The sequence below is a fragment of the Chenopodium album genome, chromosome 7, assembly GCF_948465745.1.
Source record: "Chenopodium album chromosome 7, dcCheAlbu1.1, whole genome shotgun sequence".
Taxonomy (NCBI): domain Eukaryota; kingdom Viridiplantae; phylum Streptophyta; class Magnoliopsida; order Caryophyllales; family Amaranthaceae; genus Chenopodium; species Chenopodium album.
In genome coordinates this window covers 54,940,651-54,957,472 of record NC_137840.1, presented here as the reverse complement: position 1 = coordinate 54,957,472, position 16,822 = coordinate 54,940,651, and the positions used below count along the sequence as shown (strand labels likewise).

At 35.5% G+C, this 16,822-nt stretch overlaps 1 protein-coding gene across 3 annotated transcripts; it reads right to left on the bottom strand.

The window, feature by feature from the left end:
- Positions 1 to 762: 762 nt before the first annotated feature.
- LOC145639070 (regulator of nonsense transcripts UPF3-like) lies at positions 763 to 14,733 on the bottom strand. 3 transcript variants are annotated; one of them, XM_081690201.1, is made up of 13 exons: positions 14,221 to 14,733; positions 13,578 to 13,684; positions 13,391 to 13,486; positions 13,130 to 13,228; positions 12,967 to 13,043; positions 12,339 to 12,416; positions 9,476 to 9,599; positions 9,052 to 9,122; positions 3,741 to 4,188; positions 2,827 to 2,919; positions 2,565 to 2,659; positions 2,327 to 2,380; positions 763 to 1,440 (listed from the first exon to the last, which is right to left on the bottom strand). In XM_081690201.1, exons 1-12 carry the CDS (start codon positions 14,358 to 14,360, stop codon positions 2,342 to 2,344), a joined length of 1,467 nt encoding a protein of 488 aa, XP_081546327.1. In that variant the 5' UTR covers positions 14,361 to 14,733; the 3' UTR covers positions 763 to 1,440; positions 2,327 to 2,341. The 3 variants fall into 3 exon arrangements, with proteins under 3 accessions (XP_081546327.1, XP_081546328.1, XP_081546326.1); XM_081690202.1 differs by having other exon boundaries at positions 3,717 to 4,188; positions 9,476 to 9,530; XM_081690200.1 differs by having other exon boundaries at positions 3,717 to 4,188; positions 14,221 to 14,731.
- Between the last annotated feature and the right edge of the window lie 2,089 nt (positions 14,734 to 16,822).

Sequence of the window (16,822 nt, the reverse complement as noted above, 5' to 3'; positions counted from 1 at the left end):
AAGAATTATTATAAACATAAAACAATAGAAAAAGCACACAAAAACAAACAATTGGGGCTTTCTACCAATAAAAATCGATAGAAGCCCCTTCAAAATTCAACAATGGAGACTAGGGTTTTAGAGAGAGAGAAGAGAGGCTGTTTATTTTTAGTGTAACCCTTCTTAATTTGCACTATTTACATTCTTGTACATATCTATAGTTAGGATGACAAGCGTGAGAGTAAGAGAATTGCAACTAAAAGATGTACAAAATATTGTCTAAACTTATCTGATGTTATTTAAATTATATATTTTTTAAATATTCTTAAATTCTTCCTATTACTTCGTATATATGAAGGTTTTTTTTTTCTTTTAACAAAAAGTTACAGTATTTTGTTTGAACTATTCCAATGAGGTTATTTAAAAATTAGAATAAGATAAAACAAACACGTCCCAAATCTTCAAATTCAATATTAGTACAACACCAAAGTAGAGTGTTGCCACGAAAGAGGCACTACAAAGTACTAAAACAATGCTCGAGGCTTGTATGATATGATTGATATCAAGGAAAGATGTGATGAGTGTTGGACTGTTGGTCATTAAATTAAAATACTCTTTCCCAACTTTAATCTATTTTTTATTATTTTGTGATTGATTGTAGACCTGTGTTCGCTGCCTTTGATTTACAATAAAGAGAGGAAAACCCCCCCCCCCCCCCCCCTATAAGTGTCATTAGTAAGCTAAGCCGGGATAGGAAGGCGAATGAAAAGCTTGTAACACGCCTTTTCTTAAAACACCACATATAATCTATTGATCTATATAACTGCTTCGTCAACACAAGCATAACACTACTGGGTTACTAACATCCAACATCCAAATCAGGTAACTAACTTTGCATCGCAGAAAAGTTAAGCAGCCCAAAGGTGTTAATACAAGTCCAAAATCACTAACAATAAAACAGCAAAAGGATATTCTGCTAGGATGTCGACCTTGTAGACCATATGCTGCACAACTTAATGTTGGGATGCCACAGTATATACAGTATTAACCAGTCAATCTTTACCCGTCAAGACCATGCTCTATACAATCCGAGCAGGTGTCACGATAGCAGTCGAACACTATATCTGGAGTTTCTCCACACAACCAGAAATCTGCAAGAGAGGCCTACTATACTGTGCTGCCTAACAACCGACGTTGATATTAGCTTTATTCTCGATTTGGTCAACTCTATCTGCAAGGAAAGCTTGCATCTCCAACTGAGCGGCAACTAACCCCTCCTGTGCAATATCCAAAACAGTCGAAGCCCTCTTCGAAAATTTACCCTAGAAGACCTCTTCCAGTGATTAATCCACTGATCTGACAGCCAAATGCCATCACCAGTCCACAGCCCTGACTATTCACAAAAGATGACAATCCCTATTCAAGCAGAACTTCATCACCATAGGTTGGCAAGTATAAACTCTGGAAAGTAAATTGAATATATCAGTGCAAACACCACATTATGATTGAACTATTGAAGTAACGCTGCTCAAGACTGCGGTTTTCCTACATAATACGAGCCTAATTCATGAAAGCCTCCATAGTATAGGGATTTCACACAATCAGAATATGAAAAAACCCAATGCCTCTAGCTGTTGTATTAGCGAATGACCCCTTATTAATATTAGTATCAGCAGTACATAAGACACAACAAGAGTTGATAAAAATGAGCAGGACCCATCAGTATGATACAAGTCATACAACAGGCAAAATTATCCCTATTCCTAAATTACATTCTTGTTTACGTTATGAGGTCAAATCTAGATAAAAAATAAACATACATATAAAAATGGAAAAAGATATATGCAGCCCTAAGGGCTGCATATAAGAAGCTAAAAATGGAAAGGAAAGACAATAAATAACCATTTATTACACCGATTTACTCGTGAATTGTCGATAAATTCCCAACTTAATACTAAAAAAAGAAGTATATTAAATGCTTATATGCAGCCCTAAGGGCTGCATATAGCATTACCCTAAAAAAAAAATATATATATATATATATGTATATATTTTCATGATGATATTTTGCATGCGTTTTTCATATTTTAAAGGACAATCAGGTAATATTAGAGAAAGGCCATGAAGGTCACATAGGGCATATCAAGAGGAGTTAAATCAAACTATAATGAAGACAGATTCAAATCAGAATTCTAAGACAATATACCTACACCTTTCCAGCAAATTTTGCTCCATCAGAACTCTAATTATTTATGATACTCAGAAGCCAAGCATTTTAGATGGTTTTAGAAACTCAAACAATACAGTAAAGATTTTGGTAACCTGTGAATTAAAACAGAAAACTCACCCTATGAAGACATGTTTAGGAACCTGAGGCTGACTTCTGGACCCACACTTGTTTCTGCATATTGGAACAACCCAATGAAAATAGAGGGGGAAAAAAAGCATGTAATACAATGTAACAGTTCAAGGCTACTAAAAGCAACTGGTTTGAGGATGGTGAGCACAAAAATGAGTAGAGGACGATCCCTTTAGAATGGAAAAAATAGGGGAGGGGATGCTAGATAATTATAACAATAGCAAACCTCATGATGAGCATGGCCAACTCCTCCTCCGCGTTTGGATGGCCCATCATCCTTAGCGTGTGTTGGACCACGACGAGCAAAATTCCTATGGGAGCCTGATACATAATTCAGAATTAAAATACAAGACATAAATAACTTGGTGTGCTCCTAGGACAGGGGGAAAGGCACATTTTCCCTTAACCCCTGACTCAACATGTAATTACGTACTAAAGGAAAAGCAGAAAAAGCTGGATGTCAAAACTAGCATAAAAATTAAACACACCATTTTCTGCATATGAGCTGTTGCGACCACCAGCAGTGATTATGCCTTCAACATTACGGCCAGATGCATCATATTTCGAGTCTCCGCGTTTAGCTGGAATATTAAAAGACAAGATAGCATTTAAAATGCAAAGTCATCAATTAGCCTTCACTTCAATCCTTGATTTAGAGAGCACGGATAGAAGTTGACAGTCTACTAATTCAGAGAAGCTCTATAAGTCACTAACAAATTGAATTTCTTTATCTCAACTAAGATAATTTGGTTCCTCTGCGTAATTATGGTTAAATGCGTGATGCACAGAATTATGTTTACAGAAGAAAATCCATGCTAAATTTAGCTCTATAAGTTTCCTAGCTCTGCAATTAATTCCTCTATAATTCTCTGAAATCAGTCTTTAATATAAATTAAATTCAAAACCTGTCCCTTCTGCTGTAGTCTTTTGAGACAACTTTCCTATTTCCATTACGATAACTTCTCCATTGATATTTCAAGATGTAGGTAAATCCACACAATGACATTGCTATGAACTGACATAGCTTAAGCATCCATCATCAACAACGGAAAATAGGAAGAAAATGAAATATGAATAACAATTGAATTACAGCATTTTTTTTAATAATTTCACATTAGAGAGGTGGTTTCTCTCCCAAATTAGCCTTCTAAAGCCAACTCATAACATTCATCAATATTCAACATCATTATCTCTAATTAGTTCTATTTATAGAACATTTCCCTAATAATTAACTAAGTAGCTAATTAATTCCTCCTAACAACTTAATTAGAACTCTACTCCACTCTATTCCCTAAATTGCCCCTCTTCCCTAATATCAATTTATTGCAGAAATAAAAGAACAACCACATTAGATTAAGTAAACATATATTTATAATACCTTCATAAGAATCTGAAATATTACTTTGATTCTCATTGCTAATCTGAGAAGAATCAGGACGGCGAGGTGTCCAGACACCACGATCAAGTCTTTCCCTACTTCTTGTACGTCTATCTTGCTTTTCACGGCCAACAGCTGAACCATGGGGTTCACCTCCTGAAGGTTTATCCTCATTAGACCTCTTTCCCATAAAATCCAAACCCGAAGGAGACTGTTCACCAGTGGACGCTAGCACTCCTGATTTCATATTGGATGGTCGTGGTGGACGCTTGCTCCTCTCTAAATTTGAGCCCTGAAGTTTGTGCTCTGTCTGGACCGATGAGGATGACTGACTTGGACGAAGTTCCTTGTTTAATAATATGCTTCTAATAATTCTTCCACTAGCATCAGGCCTTTGATTTAATTTCAAACCAACTGAAGGCGATGAAGAATCAGAGACGACAACCTTGGGCAGGGTAGTACCTTCAGATGCCTAACACACAAAAACTTTACATTTAGTTCCCCTTATATGGTTAAATAAATTAAACAGTACAAATACTCAGATTTCCATCATTATCTCATGAAAAGAATCAACAGTTAAAAGTTAATGAGCTTCCTAATTATCTCCCAAAGGCATTTTAGGAATCCTTTTAACCTCCAACCAAAAAGTAGGTGTTTCGCGTCCATCACAAAGGAATTACCATATCATTCGTCCTCAAAAGCAAGTGTTTTCACAAGTTGTGACTCAGTGACACATTGAGTCATACATTTATAAGATGCCTAATATGGATCAAAATAATACATAATTACAGCAGGCCCCACAACAGCAACTAAAAATAAAAAAATAATAATAATAGAAAAGTAGCTTTAGTAATATAGATGTTAAAAAATCTAAAGTGAGCATGGGAAATATTATAAACAGATAATGAATAAGGAATGCCCTTGACAGAGAGTACAAAATAGAGTTCAAGAAGTCTTCCTGGAGACTCATTTACACCCCAGCACAATGAAAGTTTCCCTTAATACTTTGTTTTCTTCAAGGTATAATTTTTAATATTATTTTTTTTCTCTAATTATGAAAGTCAGGCAAAGTAATATTAAAACTTAGCAGATTTAATTTAATACCTACGAAATTCCAAAAACACAAGAATATAACATTATAACTTAATACCTACATGTCACATTATATAATTATTGGTATCTACTTCAATACTGAACCATTGGTTTGACTCAATAACTAAATCTATACAAATGTAAATTGAGGGAACGCCAGTAAATAGTGTCACAAAAATTGAAAGTGAATGTCTATCGTTAACTCAAAATGCATCATAAGCTTTTGTTCATAAACATCAATATTTAATACACATAGGGCTAATGAAAGAAAGAGATGATGAAGATTACTGAAATATAGAAGAATTAGGTATGTTCAGCAGTGAAGATAAAATCTCAAATGAGTCCATAAGGACTAAGGAGCTTTCCAAATATTATTATTATATAATCACTACTATTCCATAAATATCGACCTTGTACAATAAAAGTCGTAGCAATTAAGAATATTGTTTTAGGAGATTTGGCTTCACAAACGCTATTGCCGAATCTGATTGTCAGAAAGGCTGTAAAAGATATGATTTTAGAGTAATATTGCCACAATTTACTACACGCCAGCATATTGCAATCGTAAATTCGCAATTTTCATATGCATGATAACAGCATACAAAAAAATTCAGAATAAAGTTTGGTCAATTCTTTATCGATTGTGAGAAAGATGCAGGTCTCAATTATTTAGCTAGATTCAAAAAGATTACAAGAATATGTAACAGCTATCCTCAAAGCTCAGCAGCTCCCCCAAAATCTACACTCCAATTGACTTCACACTTCTTATGCTGAAAACAGCAATACAGGAAACATGTAGTTCTGACCCATGTGACCTTGATATGGCATATCACTAGGCATACTGTAACAAAAAGGACTGAAACATAATCCCCAACCAAATCATCTTTACTAGTTTATATTTACACAAGAACCACAAATAAATCGTTTTTAGGAGAAAGGGAATTGCTATAGCATAATTACTTCCTCCATTGTTTTTTAGATGCATCACTTTTAAAATCACGGACTCTTAAGGCAATTTTTTGAGATGAGAGAGATAAAGAGAACGAAAAAAGATGACCCATGTGATATGAGAGAGATATAAAGTATTTGTGAACTAAAAAGGAAATTGATGCACCTATATTGAAACTTCCATACATAGAAAGTGATGCATCTTAAAGCAACAGAAGAAGTATAAATCTTCAACTAATACTATCCAAAAATCTAGCAGTTCATTAAAAAAAAATATTGCGTCACTAAGTCCCCTAAATAGTAGTTCTTATATTTCTACTTCCTACAATTCATGGAATAAAGAACCCATGCTTTTCAAAAACAAATTATGCACCCTATTTTCTTGACATCATACTCCATAGTCCATACCCCAAAAAACCTCTGATTTCCTTGCAACACATAGCTTTAGCTGAATTATTGGCAGTGGGGCTTTGTTGAGTTTAGATGTATAAAAAATAAAAATGAATTGAAATGCATTGAAAAGAGAAGGAAAACAATAGGAAGAAAACAGAAGAAACAGAAAAATTATTACATTCATTGGACCCAACCAAAAGGAGATATGTGAAGTTAATTAGGACAGCTAAAAAGGTAGAAATGGAAACTTTATTAAGTGGAATAAATTAAGAAAGGATTGGCAGCAGTGGGTTTTGAGGTGGATGATGAGCGGTGGTTAAAGGAAACTGGTGTATGATGGTGCTGGTGGGCAGTGGCAGCGTGCTGATGTGTAATGGATCACCAAATGAGGGTCAACAGTCAAGAAGCGGCAACCGATGAGAAAGGGATAGCAGAAGCAAAGAAAAGGAAAAACAAGCAACAACCCTTAACAATGTCTAATTATGGTTTTGCCATTTTAGCTAAGGGTCACATGTATCCATCTTTAGTCTTAGGTGTCTTGAGTATATATAGGGTAGTAAACTTAGTAGTGGGGATATCCAGAAAATTTGAGTGAACATCTTGAGAGACTTGTAGCCTCAAGCTACTAGAGAGATTTGTAGCCTAAAGCTACTAAGAGATTCATAACCTCAAGTTATGGCTATCCTTATGTCATCCAATTTAATCAATCAAATGTTCAAGCTTTCAGCCTTAAATTAATATTAATTGTGCTTAATTAAATCAGTAGAATTCAGTCTATAACATGATGGTTGGTGAGGTGGGGTCAGGCAGTGGTGAGAGGTGATCAACGTTAGTCAAATTTGGTTGGGTGTAGAGGACTTTGGAGTAGCATGATTTCTTAGAGGGGTAGGATACATGGCAGAAGGAAGTGGGGGGAGACAAGGGGTAAAGGGAATGATTAAGAAGGCTAAACAAACAACATACAAGGGAATCAAGGAGATGGTTTCCCTTGTCCTTTCCAGAATACCATAAACCAAACACCCACTTAATGTTGATAAATAGATTTACAAGGGAAATGATCCACATGTTGTATGACTTCAAGCAAAGCATAAGTTTAGATTGACCAACTTGGGTCTTAATGATATTTTGTTGGAAATGCAAATCAAACAAGTGCAATAACCATCAAGCATTAAAAGAATACGCGAAAACCTTCTAATCAGGATTTACAAGAGCCATTGGAAACTATCATCCACACCAATGGCATCAAATGAGAAGTTGCAGCAAGATGGTGGTAGTATTGTACAGCAAAAGTGGATGCAAACACAAACTTGAAAGAAAATAAGGATATGGAAAAAATCTCCCTAAATCATAAATGACAAAATAGAGTTAAAGTTCCAGGCCTCAAATAGTACTTAATTTAAAGAAGACAGGACATCATGTAAGCAGTGAACAAGTGTCTAGATACACAAGTGACAAGTGAGCCCAGAAATCCACTTTGAAATAAAATGGAAGATCTGGGTCAAGAGAATAAAGGGCTACAACAATCTTTTTGAGACAATATATCAATTAATCAACTTCATCCTTCGCAGGAAAAACAATCCCCGGATGAAAGATATTAATAAATAGCATCATTTCTTCCAAGGACAGGGTTAGAGCCAGCAGTATGCTAACTAAAGCTATCAGAGCAGGTAAGATTCATAGTGAAAACATCTCTGGAATAATCAAGCTTGGCACATGAATATGTTGCTGGGCAGATCACTGAAAAACAAGTTAAGCGTTATAAAAATGCAGAGCACCAGCACTACAAAATTCTCCCAAAGATCATTTCTACTATTTTTTTCTGGTCAACCCTCTTCACCAACAACCACAAACCTGCATAATCCTCCACTAAAATCAAAAGTCAATAAAATTAACTCGTCTTCTTGAGGTGAGTCATGATCATATAGTCTTGACTTATGAAAACAAATATTGACCGAATTTAGAACTAGGGATCATCATCCAAACTATATACCTACAAATCAAGGTATCAATTAATGAAGAATAACTTAGTAAGATGACCCTCACTGTGGTACTTCAAAGTTCATCAAATGATTGAGCAGTGGCCAGAGAGAGATATGGGAGAAAATAGCACTTAGCTAAAGAGCTAAACACATTGCGGACATTAGAAGATTGGGGAGAGAGTAATAATGCATACAGATAACATGACATAAGATCTCCATTCAAGAAAATTATACACAAACACATTAAAAACAACAATATAAAGAGAACTGGAAGCTCTATAACAAAAACTACTTAAGAAAAACAACATGCAAATACCAAAATGCATCCATCAACAAAAAAAAATGAGAAATTCCCACAAAAAATATCTGCCCTGCGCTAGAAAACCAGCCTATTCTGAAAGCTAAACATAATAGTGGCCTTTTAAAATTATACTGTTCCTCTCAAGCCACAACATGAACAGCCACCAGCCAGTGTGTTTTTATTCTAAAACCTCAGTCCTTACGCAACCTAGTTTGTCTTAAAAAGCATGGTGGACAAAATAAATTTAATTTAGCCCTATAAGAAACAGGAACTACTAGGCAACCAAAGATTAAAAAAATGGGTGCTTTTTATAAAAAAAAAAAAAAAAAAAAAAAAAAAAAAAAAAAAAAAAAATTAAAAACTTTTCTCTGCAACCACCTGCAATTTAGATACAAAAATCCCCCTAGCACCTACTGACAACAGAAGAAAGGGCAAGCACAGATAACAGAGGAGAGCCAAACAAATAAAACATAAAGGAAGAGAATAGAAATGCAATTAAGCCCAAAAATACACAGTTAAACAGGGAGAGAGGTGAGTAGATGTCATGTTTTACACAGTGCATCAAAAGAGGTACAAATAAGTGTAAGTGACAAAGAAAGACATAATCAAACTGATTACTTGCCTGATGAATCTCTTGCTCTTTCCCTTTCAAAAGCAGAATCCTTTTCTTTGTAGTCTCATGAGAACCACTTCCTATCAATTTATATCAAAACTGATTAAAACCACAAAAAATGACATGCTTGATTAATTTATATCAACACTATATTCTTCCAACAAGATTCCTTAACGAGTCATTATTTCTCATTACTGATAGGATCAATGCAACAAATCACCAACAGCCTAGAGCATCTAAAATAAATGGTAAGTCAATATGCAATCTAAATAAAAGTGTAAAATCAGTATGCAATACAAGTACATCAACTCCCACTGAATTAACTCAGCAATATTCCAAGGGACTCCCTAGTCCATATACTTGATCTTACTTTCTCTAAAATGGAGACAATTAAAAAGAAAATAGACCATATTAAAACTATAATTAAACATACCTGTTTCATTCTCTGCTACTCCTTTTTTGCTGGAAGCATCCACTTCGTTATTTCTCTGAGACACAAGAACACATGCTGATTTGTCTTTTCCATTTGTTCTCTTCCCATTATTTTTTAAGACATACTACAATTTACAAAAATAAGATATAAATCATTTTAGCCACCGATACTTACGTTTCATAAAGTGTTAAAATTAAGACGTAGTTGATATGTAGCTTCTTAAGATCATTCTAATAGCGTCACGGTCAAGGCAAAAAAAAAACAAAAAAGACAAAATAAACAACAGCAAAAATCACATAAACTGTTGTTCCAGCAAGCAATGTTTTAAGGAGATGAATTTTGGTATAACATAGAATGTAGCTAGACATGCTGATGATACAGAATATAAGTAGGTTCATGAAACCATTGAGAGGATAGATGACAGCATTCTACTTTAGCAAGTGAGCTAACCAAGTTTGAAATGGTTGAAACTTGGGAAATATGTTCTGCCAAGAAACAAAGATTAATAAAGTCATATCTCAAGATGAGTATAAGACCCAGTTATCCAGAAAAATGAGACCCCACATGGAGATCCTTTTTCTAAGTCCAAGAGGTAGGGAAGGGTGGCAGTGAAACTGAGAAATAATGCATCTGAGACAGATAAAAAGAATTAGCAATTAGAGTAGACTAAAAAAACCTCCCACTACAATTTTTAGGAGCCTTTTTCCTTATGATGATTAAGGACAGATAAAATGAACGAAAAGGACAATATATAAACGATGAGAATCAAATACTAAACAGCTGAAGCAGGCACCAAAAGGCCCTCAACACCCGAGAGAAAGGAAAGAGTAGAGCAATGAAATTTTCTGCAGAAAACAAAGAAGAAGCAGAAGATAACTTGTTTAGAAACCTGAGAATACGCAACATGTTTTAGTGTTTAAAAGGTGACCATACCTTGAGTTTGGAAATGGAACTCTCCCTTTGACATGCCTCAGATTCTATACTTCCATTTTACTCGAGAAAGCTTACAATAAGCCAATACAGACCTCTACCACATAAAAACTTTTCTAGAATTGGATCTAGAACATCCAATTCTATATAGGACAAGGGTGGAACATACAAAAAGAAATTTCTAGAATTATATAACTCAAACAGCTGATTCATTCATGAAACTCATGGAGGACACAAAACATACCAAAAGAAGCTCATATTGCTAATGGGGGTGCAAGAGGATGAGCTTCCTAGATCTTCAAGTTCAAGACTTAAACTACATTACTGCATCAACATGCAATAACATTGTGAATCTTCCCGAACAACCTGGTCTTGTATAGAAAATTTCCCAGTAATTTCATTGTGCAATAGGCTTTCTCAAACCATGCTCTTTACTACAGACCTAGAACCTCTATTTACAGACTCATGCTACCTAAACCTTAATTCAACCTCAGACTTAGCCAACTGCAACCTGATACCTAAGAGAAGGCTAGTGATGGATATTAAATGGGGCGTCTTCTAAAGCTCAAACCTTTGAGACTATGAATCACCAACATCTTATGTCCCTACTTCACCGGTTAAACAAAACTAGGCTGCCTTGCCTACCAAATTCAACTATAAGAATGAAATACAAACACAGAGACATCTAGACATGCAACAGGGTGTAAGGAAGCAATCAAGAGATGTTGGGCAGGGATTTCACTCATTACAGTTTTCTCCCACAACTTGTTACCTTTGGCTAAAGATCAATGAAAATCTATCACAAAGTGCAGCAATGAGGGAAACTCTGTTCATAAATTAAGGGTCTCAGTTCCTAGTACTTTACTTAACTGGTATGCTGCAAATGATTTTCTTTTTTACAGGCAAATTTTTAAGACTTTTGGTTTCATATGGCATTTATACAGCATAATAAATACTCCCTATGTTATTATTAGATGCATCACTTGGGTTTGCACATTTAACAAAACACAACTGTGAGTCTGTGACCATTAGTATAAAATTAAAAAAATAAAAAAAAAATAAGTTACAAAATGAGCTTTTGTGACCAGTCTAACCAGTCTAACAACATATTACATGATAGCAATTGATTATTATCTATTACTCCCTCCGTCCCCAAAAGAACGACCCATTTGGCCTAATTTTAGTCCCAAAAAGAATGACCCATTTGCAATAAAATCCCCACCAATTTGCAATAATATTTGTGCAAAATAAGCTTCCCCATATAAAATTTTGTTTCTCTATGTACTTTTATTACTTTCTCTCTCTACTTTTTTACAAACCCCGTGTAATATACTTTTACTTCTTTTTATTTAACTTTCTTAATACCCGCAAAATCAACCCAAATGGGTCATTCTTTAGGGGACGAAGGGAGTAGTAAATAAGAAATAAAATAAAAAAAGTCAGAGGTAATATACGTATAGTGCAAAATCCCAAGTGATGCATTTAAAGAATAACAGAGTAATAAAAAACAAAGGTGGAGTGTATTCCATATATTTATGTTTACAATCAAATTTATTGTTTACTATATATTCCGAAGCAACGAGACAGTGAAGGATAGCTCAGTTAGAGCTTTCCTCCCGGTTTTACGGGATCCTGCGATCGATTCTCATCACATGCCCAGTGGCTCTCTAAACAACAAAAAAAAATCTGACGCAACTGGCCCACTACCAAAAAAAAAAAGGTTGTCACAGAAAGGTCAAAATATTTGCAAATCAACATACGTAGCCAAACCCAAGTCTTGTTACAACAAACAAGCTGGCATATAAGTAGCACATGCAACGTCTGAACAGAAATAGCCACAAGTCTAAATAGTTGCAAAGACCAGAGCTTCATGGAATTATGCTACTGACAGAGCCAAAAATAAATTAAAACCAAAAAAAATGAAGATGCTAACCGAGTTTTGCTTGCTGGATCGAGACTTCCCTGAAGCCAATGCAGACCGTCCACGACTCTTGCCATCTGACCCTAGACGCTGTCACCAATAATGCCAATCCATCAGATGGGAATAAGCTTAGGCAAGTAAAATTTTATCAACAAAGAAAAGACCAAGCATGGCTGAGGAGTTGCACCATCAAAATGGAAAACTAAGCTATAGTATAGAGTAAAAAACAAATTAAATGGAATGCTAATCTTTTTTTTCTTCAATGCATTTTCCTCATCAATTTTTGACATTGACACGATATGAAACCTCACATGCCACTGAACGCATAAGATCTCACACATAAATAAAACTGGAATTGTACACTACAAGTAACTCTGCATAAAATTTCCAGATCAGACTTCATCAAACTATTGCAACACCCAAAAAACGCACATATAGTTGTACTAGAGTGGCGCTACCTAGGGGAGCTAAGTTTGGAAACCAGCAAACCCAGTTCAAAATGCACAAACCAGCTGTTTGAAAACAATGTTAACCAAAGAACATAACATTCATTTGCTGACAACACAATCAAGAACTTGAGCATGTCCTTCCAAAAAAGATAGGTGAGCAAATTTGAAGTATTCTAGAAAATGGAAAGAACCTGATTGCCACCCTTCGCAGCTCTCCTTTTTCGCACATATTCCATCAGCGGTGTGATGATAGGTGCTTCTTGTACACCTAAAAGAAAGTCCAACAGTCACGAATGAATACTAGGCCACACTTCCAAACTTTCACAGTAAAGCAGATATGAAAGCAGCTTTTACCAGCTCGTTCAGCTTCTCTTCTTTCCAGCTGTATATCAGCACTAGGAAGATTCTCAACAGGTTTTGAAATCTGCTCAAGGAACTCCACATACTCTGGATCTAATTTCATCAAAAGAACATAAGAGATAGATTAATTTGCTTGCTCAAGTACATAAAATGATAAAATAAAAAATTTAAGTACCTACATTGATTGCCAAACAAAATATATTTTAAAAATGCAATAAATAATTAATCAATAGGCCATTGTTTATAGTTTTACACCTTTGTAAATTGTCCCTTCCCGGCCATCTTTCTTGGCATTAGGCTTTGCAACACGTTGAGAAGGAGCATATTCCACTATAGCTTTATATTGAGTTCCTGATTAACATAGAGCAGCGATATAGATTAACAGTCTCAACAGGGAATTAAAAAATCAGCTCGTTAAGCTTTCATAGAGGATTAAAATTACCCTTTTCGTTGACAAAAACATGGCCGTTAAAGAACTCAGCAAACTCACAAACATCATCATGACTGTTGAAATTCAGATACGCCCGAGCATACCTCTGATTCTTGTGACTGCAAAATTTAATTCCCATAAAATGTAAGACAGGGAGTTAAAACAAAATCAAAAGAATTAAACCAAACCCTGAAGTCACAAATACCTAAGAAAAACACAATGCCTCTACCCAAACCCAAATCCAACAAAAGGACAACATGATCTTCATACCGATACAGATACTAATTGACATAAACCGAGACCACAAAGTACACAACAACGAAAACCAACACCACAAAGAACACAACCAACAAAAACCGAAACCCGAAAGTAAACCCTCCCCAAACCCCAAAATCACAAAGCACACAATTAACAAAACCAAAACCACAAACTATACAATCAATGGAAACCGAAACCACAAAGTATACAGCGAACATGGTCATCAAACCCAGAAATGAAGCATATGAAACGCCAAATTAAACCCTCCCAACACCCAAAATTGAAAACTTTTAAACAATAATGCCCCAACAACAGAATCAGGATCCCAAAAAAATTATAAATAAATAAATAAAATTACAGAAAAATGGGAAGTGGAGGAGAGAGAAAGAGGACGAACCTAGACTTTCCAGGGCAAAAAGAGGACCAATTGTAACGAGAAGAGAAACGGCCATCGATTTGCTCGAAAAAGGACGACTGTGAAAGAGAAGGGGGCAAGTGCCTTACCACAACTTTGGTTCGATTCAATGGCTCCTTCATCTGAATTCAAAAACCCCAATCAAATTCCTAATTTCAACAAACAAAAACCCTATATTTTGAATTTCTATCTATACGATCGAAGACGATTGAAATTCTGCAAGTTTCAGAGGAATGCGTCGACGATTAATTGATGGAAAAATCGAAAGGTTTTTCATTCGTTGGGGTTTATTGTGCCCTAATTTGGTGAAATTTGGGGGAGAAGTAACTGGTGAATGAACGAATAACGATCCTTTTGATTTTCTTTTCTCTCTCTCTTAATTTTCTGCCTGTGTTTATGTGTTAATGTCGGAAAAGGGGAAAAAAGAGGAGAGAGAGAGACTTGCAATTTTCCATCATCATCGTCGTACAATATTGTTACGGGGGCACCACGGGTAACTTACGGGTTACGAAGAAGGCCAACGGATAAAGATGGTTGTGTTTTACGCCGAGCCTTGTGTTAGTTTGGACAGAGTCCAATCAAATGTCTAAACCTAGTTACTATGCGTCGTGTGACGTCGCGTTTGAATTTTCAACAGAGTAGTGTGTTAAATGTTGACAGTTTCCGGATGTCTTGGCAGTTGGCACAACAAGTCTCATATGAGGCAACTACATTATGCATGTGTGGTAGGGGTGTTCAAAAAAACCCGACCCGATTGTCCCGCCCCGATTTCCCGATGACCCGGTAAATACCCGATGGGAAATTAGGGAGAAAAAACTGTTTTTCCGGGACGGGTACCCGACCCGGGAAAATTGCATGTTATCCGGGTCGGGACATGGGCCGCATTTTTTAAATCCCAGGTACCCGAATTTCCCGAAAATAAATTAATTGTTTTTTAATAAAAAAATAAAAAAAATAAAAAAAATAAAAAAACTCTTCAAACTTAAGCCCAACCCATTAGGGCTCTCAACTTCTCATTTCTCAAAACCTCATATGCCGCTCTTCTCTCTCTTCCTCTTCCTCTCTCTTCTCTTTCTCTTCCTCTCTCTGCTTCACGGATCTTCCTTTCTGCTTCACGGATCTTAGTATACTCAATTCAGGGTTATTTGAAGGTGGATTAATTTGGTAGTTTGGTTATCTATACTGAAGTTATTAATCAAATCTCACTTGTTTAACAAGCGATTTCGTTGCGAGAGTTTTCCCTCTCTTCCTCTGCTTCGAAGGGTTTGTGTTGCTGATGATGGATTGATGGCGGCGGTCTCGACTGAGTTCCGGGTGAGGAGAGTGGCTGTCATCGTCTTCGATTTTCCTTTGGTAGAAATGGGCGTTGGAGGAATTCTGATTTTCCTTTGCTAAGTTGTTCTCTTATTCTTGTAATTGAATTTTATTAAAAGATTATTAATTTACTAAGTATCTGTTTGATTGAGGTTATTTTAATTCATTCTTAGATTTTTAATTGGTGATGTTTATTATATTATGCTTGCATGCGTGCTTTTTTGGTATTTGAGTGTTTGAGCTTTTTGAGAATGAGGGAATGCCGATTAGAGAACGAGAAAATCTGGGTACCCAATGTCCCGACCCGAATAATTCGGGTACCCGAAACCCGGGTACCCTAGATATTCGGGTCGGGACATGGGACGAATTACCAACTACCCGAAAACCCAGGTACCCAGATTTGAACACCCCTAATGTGTGGTTGTGTGTCTAAAACTAATGCAAGTTGTTGTGGTGCGGGATAGTGTTATCACGTGTTATTTCTTCTATTGTAGTTGTGTTATAATGTATTTATGTTTGTTGCGCATATGGGGTAGGACTGACTTAAGGGTTTGTTCTATTCACCTTATTTTCACTTATTTCTAGTGTAAAAAAATTTCTAATAAGTTGAGATAAGTTCAAATAAATTCAATGTAGGAAAAGTAAGTTCAGACAAATTTCGTTTAGGAAAATAAGTTCTGATAATGGTTACCCAATCATTACTATATATTATTTTAAAACAGGAAACTTAAAGTAAAATTCAGTTTTCTTAAAGAAGAATTACAATAGAAAATCAGTAAAAAAAATAATTTCAATTCAGCAAAAGTAATTACAGTTCAGTAAAATTAATTTAAGTTCATTAAAAATAATTTAAGTTCAGCAAATATAAGTTTGTTTCGGTAAAAATAATTTTAGTTCATCAAAAATAAGGTGAAGTGAACGGGGCCTTGGGGTTTTTTTTTTTTTTTTATATTGGTGAGGAAGTCGTTATCCTCTTCAATCTTCAATTGATGAACCTATTCTTATCAGTTCGTGATTCCCAGGAGACGCTATTATCCACTATTTCCTCCCTTAAATGTTCAAAGATAAATTGATTCCAAGTTCATTACTACTACATTATATATCATCTTTTACTCTCTGTAGGGAATAATTTCAAGCATCCCACACTTGAGCCCCATTGTGATCATACACTTAAGCATGGTAGCATCCAAAGGGAAGGATGCTAGAGCAAAAGAGTCGCCAACAAGTTTTAGGAACTTGTAAACCGTTCAAAGGGTGAAGGTTACACCTC